At 47.6% G+C, this 16,074-nt stretch overlaps 1 protein-coding gene across 1 annotated transcript in view; it reads right to left on the bottom strand.

Moving 5' to 3' along the window:
• The window catches only part of VILL (villin like), a 53,162-nt gene that overhangs the window by 10,717 nt on the left and 26,371 nt on the right, over positions 1–16,074 (bottom strand). Inside the window, exons 5-15 of the mRNA XM_081834264.1 lie at positions 15,476–15,584; positions 14,550–14,660; positions 13,998–14,197; positions 12,611–12,689; positions 12,347–12,445; positions 10,644–10,797; positions 10,049–10,149; positions 8,023–8,160; positions 4,609–4,767; positions 2,944–3,123; positions 772–917 (exon numbers count right to left, since the gene is read on the bottom strand). Coding sequence (XP_081690390.1) covers positions 772–917; positions 2,944–3,123; positions 4,609–4,767; positions 8,023–8,160; positions 10,049–10,149; positions 10,644–10,797; positions 12,347–12,445; positions 12,611–12,689; positions 13,998–14,197; positions 14,550–14,660; positions 15,476–15,584 — 1,476 coding nt within the window. The remainder of the gene's footprint in view (positions 1–771; positions 918–2,943; positions 3,124–4,608; positions 4,768–8,022; positions 8,161–10,048; positions 10,150–10,643; positions 10,798–12,346; positions 12,446–12,610; positions 12,690–13,997; positions 14,198–14,549; positions 14,661–15,475; positions 15,585–16,074) is intronic.

The raw sequence follows: 16,074 nt of genomic DNA, 5'->3' as shown, positions 1-16,074 counted from the left end.
AGTTCTTAACCCGAGGTAATATTTCTGGGTTAGCGGAGTCTGTGACCTGAAGCGTATGTAACCACTGTAAAATAAAATAAAATAAAAACGAGTTTCTGTTTTTCAGGGGATGTGAACATGGCAAAGAAATATAATATGAAACAGGAAAGCAAGACTGAGTTAACAGAACAAACGGAGGAGTGATGAGGGGCAGTGGCAAGGTGGAACTTTGCTTTCCATAAGAGGTGACAAAGTGAGGAGTGTGTGTGTGTCTATGCCCTTGACTCATCGACTTAGATATCGGAATGAGAGCGTTCAAATGACTTCCTTTCGTTTCCTTCTGCAAAGGCATCAGGGCTTGGTGGGAAAAGTACAGCCAGCAGTACCTCGGAAGTCAAACACCTTGTGAATCGAATGTTTTGGCTCCCAAATCCGGAAGTGAGTGTTCTGATTTGCAAACATTCTTTGGAACCCAAACGTCTGATGCGGGTTCCGAGGCTTCCGATTGGCTGCAGGAGCTTCCTGCAACCAATCGGAAGCCGCGCCTTGGTTTTTGAATGTTTTGGAAGTTGAACGGACTTCCGGAACGGATTCCGTTCGACTTCTGAGGTACGACTGTATATTACTCTGGATACCCAGTGTTATGAGCTGTGAAAAACACACACCGAAACACACACACATTCCTATTGTATATGTATTTTTATCCCCTGCTTCCAGTCCTTCCCCTGATGCTCTTTTCAGGTTTATTCACACCCATTCTCTGAAGAGACTACAGAACCGGGCATCTCTTACCTCTTATCGCTGGCGTAGGGGGCTTTGCCTCCAAGTGCGACCCAGAACTCCGCTGGTTCCTGGCCCTCTAGCACGGTCTGCTTGTCCCTCTTGGAGATAATGTCGGCCACGTTCTTGGCCATCTCTCTCTCATCCCCACTGCACCCCTGGAGAGGCAGCAGAAAACCAGAGCAAATGAGGAGTCAGTACAAAACGCCAGGGGGAGGGAGGGACGCTAGTGGAACTGGGACCCAGAGGGTCTGTGGCCCTGCTCCACACAACTGGGGGTTCTGCACTCAGTCAGTGTCAGGGACAGTCCTGAGGAAGTCTGCACTGAGGAGGAATCCTGAATCTTCCCAGGAGCAGGAAGACAGCGTAGATTTGGAATGGTGGTTTGAGAAAGGGGCATAGTTCAGAAGGCAGAAGCTGGGAAATACTGGATGGGGAACAGCTAGAAGAAGAAGAAGAAACACTGGGACAGAGAGGGTTAGCAGATTCACAGTTGTTGGACAACATTCCTCCACCGCCCTCCCCAAGGTTGAGAAGAGCTCAGAAAGTCTCAGATCAGAAAGCACAGAGGGTACAAGCTCAGATTACAAGACATAGGAGTGGCGTAGATTAATAGGGACGGGGGGTGAAGTAGCCTTAATTGGAAGCACTGCCATTTCTAGGGTGATGTGTTCATTTGTCTCTCACTATGATTATTAAAGGGATGCGGGTGGTGCTGTGGGTTAAACCACAGAGCCTAGGACTTGCCGATCAGAAGGTCGGTGGTTCGAATCCCTGTGATGGGGTGAGCTCCCGTTGCTCGGTCCCTGCTCCTGCTAACCTAGCAGTTCGAAAGCATGTCAAAGTGCAAGTAGATAAATAGGCACCGCTCCGGCGGGAAGGTAAACGGCGTTTCCGTGCGCTGCTGTGGTTCACCAGAAGCGGCTTAGTCATGCTAGCCACATGACCCGGAAGCTGTACACTGGCTCCCTCGGCCAATAAAGCGAGATGAGCGCCGCAACCCCAGTGTCGGTCATGACTGGACCTAATGGTCAGGGGTCCCTTTACCTTTACCTATGATTATTAAAGAATCTAACTGGTAAGATGTTCCTTTCGTTTGATCTTCTTATTTACTGCCATGGGGGAGGAAGCCAATTCCCAGAAGCCTGACAGTCAGGGTGCCTGTGTATACTGGGAAATGTAGGTCTGAGCAATTAAAGTGGATTAAAGGACTCTATCACTCTAGTGCAGTGGTTCTCAAAAGGTGCGGCAGGAGAGAATGGTCAGGAAGGTTCAAGGACGATAATATAAACATTTAAACATTTCAGTATAGTATCAACATATTTTTTAATTTGCAGAATACGTAGCTGCATTGCTTTACCCATGATCACAATATAAAATAGTTTTGTTCTATGTTACAAATCAAGCACTGCTGGAAATTGTTTCTTTTTCTTTTCCAACGTATTTCTTATTGATAGAAAAATTCGCCGTGGCATGAGCAAATTTTTATTCTGAAAGCGTGGCCCAGAGGGAAAAAAAAGTTTGAGAACCACTGCCCTAGTGCAAGAAATCTACCGTATTTTTTGCTCTATAAGACTCACTTTTTCCCTCCTAAAAAGTAAGGGCAAATGTGTGTACATCTTACGGAGCGAATGAAGGCTGTACAGCTATCACAGAAGCCAGAACAGCAAGAGGGATTGCTGCTTTCACTGCGCAGCGATCCCTCTTGCTGTTCTGGCTTCTGAGATTCAGAATATTTTTTTTCTTGTTCTCCTCCTCCAAAAACTAGCTGCGTCTTATAGAGCGAAAAATACGGTACTTCAAAAAAAGGAAACTGATCCTTTTGCGGTTAGGAAAGTGATGGGAAAATGCATCAGGAAAGGGTGGGATGAATGATTGACTAACAAGATGCATAAACATCCTGCGAGTGCCCATTGTCTGAATAATCTCCCTGCAAACAAATCGGAACAAATTCTCAAGGAAGACCAGATAGAACATAGTCTTCACATAAGCACTGTGCAAGGAAGGCTCAGTAAACAGGTCATCTGGAGCAGCGTTCTTCAACCTTGGGCCCCCAGACTTTGTTGGACTACAACTCCCACCATCCCTGGACGCTGGCCAAGCTTGCTGGGGATGTTGGGAGTTTTAGGGGATGGGGACACAAGATTGGAGTATGTTGGAACATACGCCCTAAAATTCACCTACCTTTCCACACCATAGGTAGCACATTTGGTTGGTCCTGAGAAGGAAGACATCGTTGGAGTTGAGTGAGGAGGCTCGTGCTGGGACCTCGACGGTCTTGGTGTTGAATTCATCTGTCCCCCTCACTTGGAAGAGCCGGACGGCGGGCTCCGGCTCGCTCTTCTGGGCACGACTTGTGCCTCCCTGGAAGAAACAAAGCAGTCCGTGAAGCAGAAATCCATTTGGTTGGCATCTCAATGCAAACCCTTCTAAACTTGCACTTCCTCAAGCAATGTGCAAAAATTCACATGTCTCCCATTTCTGGTGATGCAGTCTTCCAGCCAAGAGGGGTATACAAGAAAGTGTGTACACCAGGGGAAAGTGCATACAAAAAATACAGATATCAGGAAAAATAGGTGTACAAAAATGGATTGTATCAGGAAAAGTTCCTTGCGGCAATGTGCACATTGGGCAAGATTTTGCACATTAAGAGAAATTAACATGAATTATGGTGCTGGAGGAGACTCTTGAGAGTCCCATGGACTGCAAGAAGATCAAACCTCTCCATTCTGAAGGAAATCAGCCCTGAGTGCTCACTGGAAGGACAGATCCTGAAGCTGAGGCTCCAATACTTTGGCCACCTCATGAGAAGAGAAGACTCCCTGGAAAAGAGCCTGATGTTGGGAAACATGGAGGGCACAAGGAGAAGGGGACGACAGAGGACGAGATGGTTGTACAGTGTTCTCGAAGCTACCAGCATGAGTTTGACCAAACTGCGGGAGGCAGTGGAAGACAGGAGTGCCTGGGCATGCTCTGGTCCATGGGGTCACGAAGAGTCGGACACGACTAAACGACTAAACAACAACAACATGAACATTTGTTGAAAATTTCATGATGAATTGTAAAAAGAGTATCGTAATCCGATGTAGCAATGGGGGAAACAGAAGACTGGAAAAATGAGATATGGAAACGGACAGATATGCCCAATTCCTTGTTGAGCCACTGCTTTTCCGCAATGATCTGGAAGAGGAACACGGAACAGATCGATACATTATCCCCCGCTGCTGTTCCTCAGTCTATTGAATCGCATTCAGCAAGGTCCTTCTCTATGTTAATTAAATGTTTGTTTGTTTCAGTCACCTCATCTGCTACTTTCAGGGTACTGCCCCTCACAAAGTGATATACAGAGAGAAAAAGAAACAAGACTATGAAGCACTGAGTGGATCCAGACAAACAGACACATGGAAATATTGAATTGGATCGCCTAAAGCAGCGGTTCTCAACCTGTGGGTCCCCAGATGTTGTTGGACTACAACTCCCATCATCCCTGAGCTCTGGCCTTGCTAGCTAGGGGTGATGGGAGTTGTAGTTCAACAACATCTGGGGACCCACAGGTTGAAAAATGCTGGCCTAAAGTGTGTTAAAGACAGGCAACTTTAAATAGATTATGGCCTCCTGGAAAGGGCCAAGCAAATGAGAAAGGAGAGAGTTCTACAACTGTGGAGCCACCCCCAGTAAGGCCCTGTTGGGTGGGGAAATAGTATTATAGCCACTTTTGTTTTAAAGATGTGGAGTTTTGCTCTCCTTAAAGAGAGAGGAAGGGGGGAATGGAGGGAGGCTGAGAAATAAGAGAAATAAGAGACTCTGAGGTCCCTTGGTGGGCATGGGTTTTGGACCAGGAGAGCTTACCTCATAGATGATCAGTTTCCCCTTGAAAATGGAGAGGAAGTGTCTCGGCTCCTTCCCCATCGTCACTCGAACCTGCACCGGCTCATCCCCGTATTTTTTGTCCAGCTCCACAGCATTGAAGGCGCAGGCAGTGATTTCATCTGCCGAGGCATGGCGGCCCTGAAGAGGAACAAGGGGAACACCCTCAGATATGCAGCATTGTTCAGACCCAAGGAGGAGTCACCAAAAATGGCTAGCAAAACTGGAGAAGGTGGAAGGAGGGAGGGCTGTTTCGTGAGCTTTGTAAAGCTTGGAGAATACAACATAGAGCAGGCTTCCTCAACCTCGGCCCTCCAGATGTTTTTGGCCTACAACTCCCATGATCCCTAGCTAGCAGGACCAGTGGTCAGGGATGATGGGAATTGTAATCTCAAAACATCTGGAGGGCCGAGGTTGAGGAAGCCTGACTTAGAGGGAACTAGATGACAAGCTTTAGGGTTACAGATAGGTAGCCGTGTTGGTCTGCCATAGTCAAAACAAAACAAATTCCTTCCAGTAGCACCTTAAAGACCAACTAAGTCAGTTCTTGGTATGAGCTTTCGTGTGCATGCACACTTCTTCAGATACACTGAAACAGAAGTTTCCAGACCCTTCTATATAGTGAGAAGGTGGGGAGGGGTATTACTCAGAAGGGTGGTGGGAATGGGTGATTGGCAGATAGCTGTGATGAGCCTGTGGACGACTCTTAACAACTGCAATAGGTCTTACAGGAAAAAGCAAGGGGTGAAAAGGTGAAAAATGGCTTTGTCATGTATAATGAGATAAGAATCCAAGGTCTTTGTTCAGACCAGGTTTCTCCATGGTTTTAAGTTTGGTGATAAGTTGTAATTCAGCAGCTTCTCTTTCCAGTCTATTTCTGAAATTCCTTTGTAATAGAACAGCTACTTTGAGATCTTGTATAGAATGTCCTGGGAGATTGAAGTGTTCTCCTACTGGTTTCTCTGTCTTGTGATTCCTGATGTCCGATTTATGTCCGTTTATTCTTTGGCGTAAGGTCTGGCCTGTTTGTCCAATATAGAGAGTTGAAGGACACTGTTGGCATTTGATGGCATACACAATGTTAGACGATGAGCAATTAAATAGTCCCGAGATGGTATGTGTGATGTTGTTGGGGCCAGTAATGGTGTTGTCCGGGTGTATGTGGCAGCAAAGTTGGCATCTGGGTTTATTGCAGGCTCTGGTGCCAGTGTCCGTGTTAGGTCTGGTTGTAGTATTATTGTGGGTTAGGAGTTGTTTAAGACTGGGTGGCTGTCTGTAGGCAATGAAAGGTCTTCCTCCCAGAGCTTGAGAAAGAGAACTGTCATTGTCCAGGAGAGGTTGTAGATCTCTGATGATGCGTTGTACTGTTTTAACTTGGGAGCTGTATGTGATGACTAGAGGTGTTCTGTTATTTTCTTTTTTGGGTCTGTCTTGCAGCAAGTTCTCTCTGGGTATCAGTCTGGCTCTGTTGATCTGTTGTCTAACTTCATCTGTTGGGTATTTTAGTTCTAAAAAGGTTTGCTGTAGATCTCTTAGGTGAGAGTCTCTGTCTGTAGAATTGGAACAGATGCGGCTGTAACGTAGTGCCTGGCTATATACAATGGACTGTTTGGTATGTTTGGGATGGTAGCTAGAGGCATGTAGATATGTTTGTCGGTCAGTTGGTTTACGGTATAAGGTGGTGTCTATGTGCCCATCCTGTATTTTTATAGTAGTGTCCAAAAAATGTGTTTCTTGCATAGATTGATTCATTGTTAGGTTGATTGTGGGGTGAAAATCATTGAATTTCTGGTGGAAGGTGTCCAGGGTCTGTTGACCATGTGTCCAGATGATAAAAACATCGTCAATGTATCGCAGGTACAAGAGAGGTTTGAGTGGGTAGGAGTTTAGGAAACGTTGTTCTAAATCTGCTTTAGGGTGGTGGCCTGCTTAGGCATGGCCCCCAACGAAGGAATGTGTCACCTGCCCCTCTAAAAAAAGAAGAGAGGTAATCAATTTGCACAGTGAAATTTATGTCAATAGGTGCAAATGTAGAAACAATTACTATAATAAAATTAGGGGGGGGGGGACACATCTCACCCTAGTGAGGAAGACTGTACCTATTTCAGTTCTCAACAGAATTCTCCAACATCCTTAAATCTCACCCAGAGGGAAGAAAACTGCCCAGCACCGCAAGAGGATTCACTCAGGGAAGTGTGGGGTGTCTAATAGTTGCTTTAGCTTAGGCTAGACTTGGTCTTTGAGGCAGTAAGAAGAGCTGGATGATATAAGGTCGTTTTTGTATCATAGGGTGCATCCCGGATAATTTGGGTGGGTCTTAAGAAAGCATATGCTGCAGAGTTGTGGCATGTAGTTAGAACAATTTCACAGTTCATCCCTTGGTTTAACTGCATTAAAGAAAACTGATTCTGGCTTTTATTTACTTGGTTTTACGTGCACTCAACTGAATAATTTTGCAAGTGCTAGTGCAAAGATTAGTACAAGTGCAACAGAACTTTCTCCCCTTGCCTCTGCCCACTGCAACATCCCCAAGTCTGCTCTGGAGGGTTGAGGGACTCCCAGAACAGATTTAGGGGGCTGGGGGAGAGGGGGAGAGCATTCTGTTATGCAAGGAGAAATATTTGGACTAACGAAACAATTTGCTTAGTGCTATGTTAAATGCAACTCGTTGTGAGCACAATTCAAAATGTTGGTGCTGACCTGTAAAGCCCTAAACGGCCTCAGCCCAGTATACCTGAAGGAGCGTCTCCATCCCCATTGTTCAGCCTGGACACTGAGGTCCAGCTCCGAGGGCCTTCAGGCGGTTCCCTCATTGCGAGAAGTGAGGTTACAGGGAACCAGACACAAGCCTTCTCGGTTGTGGCGCCCAGCCTGTGGAATGCCCTCCCATCAGATGTCAAGGAAATAAACAACTATCTGACTTTTAGAAGACATCTGAAGGGAGCCCTGTTTAGGGAAGTTTTTAATGTTTGATATTTTGTCACATGATGATGATGATGATGATGATGATGATGATGATGATGATGTTGGGAGCCGCCCAGAGTGGCTGGGGAAACCCAGCCAGATGGGCGGGGTAATAATAATAATAATAATAATAATAATAATAATAATAATAATAATTTGATTGGACCTGACAGTTTAACAGTATGAAAAATTGAGGAATTCCTGCTCTCTCTGGCAGCTTGGTAGCCTTAACTGTATGCTACACTCTGGAGCCAAAACAGCCTCCAGCACTCTGCACTCTCCACTTTAAGCTGTAGGTTGATTCTCAAAGTCACTAAGAAAACAGGAGGGTTAAGATGTAAAAACACCAGCGTTCCACTGGGCCCGATTCACCTTCTCAGAGGACACTGCCAAATAATGAAAACACACCTCTTGATCTCAGCCATTACTTACAAGCCACATGTAGATGATGTAATGAGGCCTGCCTAATTTTGTGTAGGTGTACAAGATGAGGTAACAATCCCCGCCATAGAACTGCCCATAGGTCCTGGGGGCAACCGGAGCCATTTCTAGATCCTCAATCCTCCACACCTATGGAGAGAAGCACAGAGTTAGGAATTCAGGGTTGTGGGGATGAGGTGGTGTGCACAGTTTAGAAAACGTTGGGCCGGCTAATTTAAAGCAACATTCGTTCTCAGAAATGTGCCTATTTGTTTCTTATTTAAAGCATCTGAACCCTGCTCTTCGACTTGAAAACATCCCTCAGCACAATACAATTCGGTAGAAATTACACCGACTCTGCCCCTGGGGCTTACAATCGGGAAAAAGAAATGGCACAAAAGGAAAAAAGGGTGGGGAGGGAAGAGGAAAACAAGTGAACTCGGACATCCAAGTCTCAATGTTGCGAGGTTCTGCTTACAGTTGACAAAGTAGGCCTAGGTGGCTCTGAGAACGCAGGTGGACTTTACAAAGTGGGCCATTGGCTTTCTGAGGCCTAACAGGAATATCATAGAACTGTAGAGCTGGAAAACACCATGATGGTCATTTCATGCACCCCTGCAATGTAGGAATCTTTTGCACAGTGTGGGGCTTGAACCCACAACCCTGAGATCACAAGCCTCATGCTCTACCAACTGAGCTATCCCAGCTTCATCACGGGGGCCCAGCTGATGGGCGAGGGCCCTTGCCCCCAGCAGATGGCCACACTTCACCTTCTCCCAGAGCACGTAGAACTGACGACCTCTTGGTCCAGCTGGTGAAAACAGCAGTGAGTAGAAATGGCTGTCCCTTCCTGCCTATTGCTTCTTCTCATGCCCAAGGAAAACTGCTACTATCTGGTCAAACAGGTGCAGGATTTCGTCTCTGCGTTGGGCATCGTTACAGTTGTGGTGGTTTTTCTTTGTTGTCGTTGGAAGAACTGGATGAAATTTGCAGGCAGGCTATTAACCCAGCCAGGCGCCCGCAGAGGTTGCAGCACCCCAGTAACAGACCCATGGACAAATATCCTCTGGACCTGGCCCTCCTCCTTCCTGACTATTTGTGCTGGGCCCGGGGGTAACCAGTGAAACGTGGTCCAGGACCAGTCCAGAATCCGAAGGTTCTGCTAGGAGTCAGTCCGACAGGGCCAAGGCAGGACACGAGGCAAGGGCAGGTACAGGATCTCGGGCAGGATCTAGCATACAGCAATATTGCTCCCGCAACCTGGGGCAAGGTCCGACAGCCTTTTATTTTTGTCGGGGTAGCGGCCGGTCCTGATCCCCCGGTGACTCACCTCCCTGTCTCGCCCGAAGGTGAGCACTCCTCCTGCGAGTACTCAGGTCTCTCCTTCTCTCAGACCTTAGTCTCTGCGGCTCGGGAGACGTCGGTGGGTTACTAGACCCAGGGGCCGCCTTAGCCTCCCCTGACCCAACCAGTAGTGGAGCAGCTGTAAGTGATGGCCCAGCTGAAGGCAATGAGGTCATCCCCGCATCTGGAGCCAGGGCAGCTCAGGCCCCTGACTCGGCCCAGCTGGTGTTTGTTGCAGGGGAACCTGTGCAGACTGGGGCTCTTCAGGATCAGGCCCTAGACTTGGTTCAGGTGATGCCTGAGGCAAAGGATCTGGTGCAGACTGAGACTCCTCTAGTTCCGAGTCTGAGCCCGAGTCCCAGGCCATCACAGTATAACTGCTTTGCTTGCATGTCCTGTATCCCCGGCACTGGCCCAGACAATGGTGGGAAGAGATGGCTGGGTGGCCTTGGGCCAGTCACCATCTCTTCGCCTATCCTACCTCACAAGGTTGTTGTGAAGATGGAATGGGGAAGAGGGGAACCATGGACACCACTCTGAGATCCTTGGAAGATAAAGGTGGTATATAAATGCAATGGAAGAATAAATAAAAAATATGAGATAAATGGCAGCTGGTGATAAATGGCAATGATGTCTTGCCCAATATCCTCCAAAATCTGGAGCTGGCACCAAGGTAGAGCGGAGAAGAACTCACCTCTATGTTTCCAGAGGCATCATCGGCCATCCGCTGTTCAGCAGCCAACTCCGGTCTCGCGTGCAACTGCGTGACGTCAAATTTGACTTGATCCACTTTGGCTGCGTATAGAACACAGAGAGATGTTATCTCACCTGACTGAACCGCATTCACTGCAAGCAATATATGTCATAAGGACTGGGACATGCCTATTTATAGGATGTGCGTAGCCTCTCTCTCACACAGCAGATGAGCTCTCTCTCCCTTCATCCCTGACCACTGGTCCTGCTAGCTAGGGATCATGGGAGTTGTAGGCCAAAAACATCTGGAGGGCCGAGACTGAGGAAGCCTGATCTAGTCCAACCCTCTTTAGTGCCGGAATATGCTGCTGTCCCATACTGGGCTCAATCCTGCAACCTTGGCCTTATCGGCACCATGCTCTAAGCAACTGAGCGACCCAGGCCTAATTATCACCATCCTCCCCCCCCCCAAAAAAAGGCTGCTGCAATTAGCATTTTTTTTAATATAAAAAACCCTGCTCATTAAGTGCAAAAATGCATTTAACATCATGTCAACCTTTGCCCGAAGGAAAGAGATTTGGGTGTTTCTGTCTCACCAATTTTGCCAACGTTGTAGGTCTTCCCAAGTCCCTGAGTCTCGTCTTTTTCTGACCACTTCTGGAAGAGTTGTTTAAACATCGCCGACTCCGCCCCGTCGTTCATGACTTCTACGTTCGTGGTGGGGGGATACCCTTTGGCTTGGATGAAACCCTAGAAGGACCCCGAGAATGTGTCAGCGATTCTGGCAGATCACCAAAGGGAAATAATTCTGCAAATCTATAACTTAGTCACCCGCGGAGTGCAGAGATGGTCAAGAAAACATTCATATCCTATAGTGCTGTTACTGCAAAGCAGATACATATGTTTGGTACTGGGTGAATAATTTATATTATTAGTGGAATATTAGCATTCTGCCTTGTTGTTGTTGTTGTTTTAAAAAGAGTGCTTCTATTCTACCCCACAAGGCTGCTAAGGGCAGCTAAGGGCATGGGCATTCGCCAGAGGAGGGAAGGGGCAATGGAGGCTGGAACAAGGACTTGGGGTGGAGCTTTCAGGTCCTATAGAACTTTTTGCCCTTTGCCCGGACTCTCAAAAACAAGACAAGTGATGCAGCTATTATTTAGCATATGCACATTGACTTTTAATTTGCCAAAGCCACTTCCGCCCTGCAGAGGAGGTGGGATTGCGGGTGTCACGGCCCCACAATGTGCACAGGGCTGGAGCCCAGCCCCTGCGCGATTGGGTGAATCCCTGGCTGGCTCTGGGGGTGTGGCCTGCTCTATTTAACGCAGGTGTGCCCGGGGATCTCCCTCTTTTCCCACATACCAGCTGTTCCTGTTTCCCACCCTCCCACCCTTTAAGGCTTTCGTTCCTTGACCTTGCCATGGACCTCGGTTGGTCGCCGTTGAGGGGCCTGGTAGGAATTTTTCCACTTGGCAAATTAGCACCAGCCACTTGGTTCTCGCCTACCTCATAGCAAATCATCACAACTTTCTGGGTATTGGGGTTAGGCATTGGTATTGGTATTGTTTTGTAGATGGAAGAGGGGAGGAAGCGCCATCACTTGCCCCGCATATTGAAGGGTAGTCCGTTAAAGAATTCCAGGGGGTGGGGGTGGCCCTGTCCGAAGCCTATGGAGGTGAGGGCCCAAGGCACGCCCCCTTGTGGTGGCCCCGGGGGAGTTCCTAGTTGATGTGCATCAGCAGGACTCCCCCTACTGGTGGTTAACCCTTCCCGGACTTCATGAAGATGGGCTGGAGTCAGATATAGTCAGTTAGGACCAATGCCTAAGCCAATACCGCTCATCACCTGTAACCAATAAAGTTGTGGCCTTAATTAGCCCATTAACCTTAATAATTGTGTCATGTGTCTTTATTTCCACTGGGGGGGGGGACGGGAACTCGCCACGCAAACATGTGCCAGGTTCAAAACTTCACTCCGTGTTTCTCTCTTTAGGGCATGACAATAATTATAATGCCCATTGTTAATAATTTCCTAATTATATTTACATTCCTTGCAAGAACCCTCAAGGTGGGTTCAGTTATTGGCCTCGTGAGCAGAGACCTGAACCCAGCTCTCCCTGATTCAGATTTGGCACTCTGTCCATGCCAAGACACCTTCATTAGCTCTTTCCGCCCGCTTTGTGTCCGAATGTCCCTGTCGTGATCTGACTGAGTTTCCCACCCATCCCCTTTTAAGCGGAATAAAAAACCCACTTTTTTTTTTTTTTTTTGCACCGCTATTTGAACGCCCAACTCACCACTGCTCGGCTGAACGCTGCCTTCTTCTCTTCTTTGCTGGAGTCTTTTCCACGCCAGACGTAAATTTTAAAACCTCCCTGGTCCAAAATGTGACAGTCCTGTTAAAATAAAGGGGGTATGTGACAAGAACCTTCACTGGATTTGAACCCAGGACTTTGTAGACCAGGGCACATATCTGCTAAACTGACAGATACTCTCACAGGGGGACCAAAAGAGAGAGGATGTCACAGCAACCATTCTGCACAGACTATTTAGTACCTTACCTCATGCTGCAAGAGGTCTTGAGTCAGGGGACGGGTAGCAATTTCTTGAACTACTAAATCCTTCCCATTTTCATAGACGCTGCAGGAGGAAATGGACAGTAGGAATAATAATAATAATAATATAATAATAATAATTTCTTATTTATACCCCGCCCATCTGGCTGGGTCTCCCCAGCCACTCTGGGTGGCTTCCAACAAAGTATTAAAATATAGTGGTCGGTTAAACATTAAAAGCTTCCCTAAACAGGGCTGCCTTTGGATGTCTTCTAAAAGTCTGATGGTTGTTCTTCTCTTTGACATCTGGTGGGAGGGCATTCCACAGGGTGGGTGCCACTACCGAGAAGGCCCTCTGCCTGGTTCCCTGTAACTTGGCTTCTCGCAGGTAGGGAACTGCCAGAAGACCCTTGGAGCTGGACCTCAGTTTCCAGGCAGAACGATGGGGGTGGAATTGCTCCTTCAGGTATACTGGACTGAGGAATCCTTAAGGACTTGTCTAAGGTTTGAGCCTGAGAGCTGGGAGACAGTCCTTGCCCTCAGCCCTAAAGGCCTAAATGCCACCCATTCCTTGGGGAGTTATCCAGTTATCCTCAGGCTAATGCGGCCCCCCAACACTCCCCATCTGGCCCCTGTGACTCTCTACAGGCCAGCCCCACCCCACCTGTGCTTTGCACCCCTTGGAACAGTTTTTGTCTGGCTGGAACGCCATCCTTGAAACTCTCACCCTCAGACCTAAGAGCCAAACTACACTTTATATTAATCATACAGCTCGCCCCTGGTGCAAAGTTTTCCCTTCCCCATCTGCCAACATTTCTCCAAGCTTGGTTCTGATGTCAGAAATCAGGAAAGGACTGAATGGAGGCCCCCTATACAGGGGTGTGGGCTTTCAGTTATGCCAGGTGAAGCCAGCTCTTGATTCCTTCCATTGGACTTGCCAAGCCCAATTCGACTTCCTACGACTGGTCGCATATCTCCTCACCACAAGGGAGAAACCAGCATGGTCCCACTCATTGGCCAGTGAAAGAGCAGCAGCTTCAACATCTGCTTTCCTCTTCCCTCCCCACAGCTTTTTCCTTTTGTGTTGCGCCCTGTTAGATTGCAAGCTTATATTTGAACACAGCATGGACAAATTTAAGGCACTTTATCAGCAACTAACGTGACCTTAATCTTTAGCTGGTATTTACGGTGATATAAAGGAGGTCCTCGAGACATCTACATCACTTTTCCCATCACAGAATTTGGGGGGGGGGTTCAAATTCAACGGGAGTTGCATTTTAAATTTCCCAAGCCTGAAGAAAACAGGCCAATTTTTGGCACCTGCCTTATTTTGGAGAGAGAGAGAGAGAGAGGGAGGGAGGAAGAAACTGAGAAATAAATCCCCGAGACTTACTGGTAAAGGCGGACATTGGCTTTCTGAAGTTCATCAGCTTTCTCGTCAGGCAATGCTTCCCGCAGTTCCCCGTGCCTCTCCCCCAGTACTGCTTTCATGATCTGCATGAGGTCTGGGCAGTCCTTCTCATTGTCGACGACGCCAATCTGAGCACGGCCCCCCCTCTCGCCGTCCCGAATACTTCGCGCCAAAACCATGGCCTAGAAGATGGGGAGAATTAAGGAGGCATCAATATGCATAATGCTGAATCAGACCGTTGGTCAATCTAACATTGTATTGTCTCCTCCAGCCTCCCCTAGAAGTTTGAGTCCGGATGTTTTGGACTACAAATCCCATCAGCCCCAGATAGCACAGACTGATGGGAATTGTAGTCCAAAGCCTGATGGGAATTGTAGTTCAACACCCATCACCCCCTGGGATGCAGGAATCTTTTGTCTAACGTGGGGCTTGGACCCTGAGATTAAGAGTCTCATGTTCTACCAACGGACCTAAGCATTGCCATTTCTTGAAAACTGCGCCAGAATTAATGCCACTCTGATTTCCAATACTCACCCTTGATTTCTCTGCAACGTTGCACGAGGGACCGTTCCACTGAATCAAGACTTTGCCGAGGTCCAACAGGAAGACGTCGCCTTTGTTGAAGCTGTTCCAGGAGAGATCTACCTGTCAGGAGGAAAAAGAAAAGGGATTTTTTTAAACAAGAAGCCACAAGAAAGAACGCAGGGTGGTGCGATTAGGGGTGTCAGAAGGCATTGGTTTCCTGTATCTGTCACAGGCAGTGCCCTTTCCGTTCTGCTGCAATTTGACTTCTGACAAAGCATATTCTATGGCAAATTGGGATGTGGGTGGCACTGTGGGTTAAACCACAGAGCCTAGGACTTGCCAATCATTAGGTCGGTGGTTCGAATCCCCGTGACGGGGTGAGCTCCTGTTGCTCGTTCCCTGCTCCTGCCAACCTAGCAGTTCGAAAGCACGTCAAAGTGCAAGTAGATAAATAGGTACCGCTCCGGCGGGAAGGTAAACGGCATTTCTGTGCGCTGCTATGGTTCGCCAGAAACGGCTTAGTCCTGCTGGCCACATGACCCAGAAGCTGTACACCAGCTCCCTCAGCCAATAAAGCGAGATGAGCGCCGCAACCCCAGAGTCGGCCACAACTGGACCTAATGGTCAGGGGTCCCTTTACCTTATTCTATGGCAAATTTCTACGCAGCTACTTTCTTTGCACCAAAATGAACGGTGTGGGATAATGTAAAGAATTCTGCACCTTTCATTTTAACGAGAAGGAAACACAATGCTGATTTCTCCCCCCCCCCAGCCCCCAATCACATATGACTTGCAGAGTGAAAACAGCAGCAGCAGCAAATACCAATATTCCCTGGATTGATTTCTGTTTTGGAAGTGGATGAATAAGCGAACAGGGGCAATTTCTGCCACCATCCAAATGGCAACCAATTCCAGGCTCTCGCTCAGCTCCTTACCTCTGTTGCCGAGACGTGTTTCCTCCCCTTGACGTGAAGGAGGCGTTTGATATTGTACATGTTGGTCTCCACATGCTTGAACCCGGAAGCAACTCCTCCCTTCTTATAGCTGTTGGGGATAAGGAGGTTTTAATAATTGCGGGGGGGGGGGAATGGGGGCATGTGTTCCCGTGGGGTAGGGAGCAAATGGGCAGTTGAGAACCATGATATCCAGCTCTCCAGTTTCCAAAGTAAGGTTCTAGCACTTGTAGAAAGTGAGATGGAAGGTAAACTATATAGGCACTATTATTCACCTTTTTTGCAGGCGTGAAACTAACCTGCTCCTTATGCCAGTCTTTTACTTTTACTTTGACCCTCCCAGGAAAAATTCCTGCAGGTGCCCATAGGCCTTAAGAGAACAGTAGCTTCATAATAATAATAATAATAATAATAATAATAATAATAATAATAATTTACACCCCGCCCATCTGGCTGGGTTTCCCCAGCCACTCTGGGCGGCTTCCAATAGAATATTAAAATACAATAACCTATTAAACATTAAAAGCATCCCTAAACAGGGCTGCCTTCAGATATCTTCTAAAAGTCTGGTAGTTGTTTTT

This window comes from Podarcis erhardii, assembly GCF_964252035.2.
Source record: "Podarcis erhardii genome assembly, chromosome: 12".
In the NCBI taxonomy this organism is placed as follows: domain Eukaryota; kingdom Metazoa; phylum Chordata; class Lepidosauria; order Squamata; family Lacertidae; genus Podarcis; species Podarcis erhardii.
This window is presented reverse-complemented; position numbering and strand designations above follow the sequence as displayed.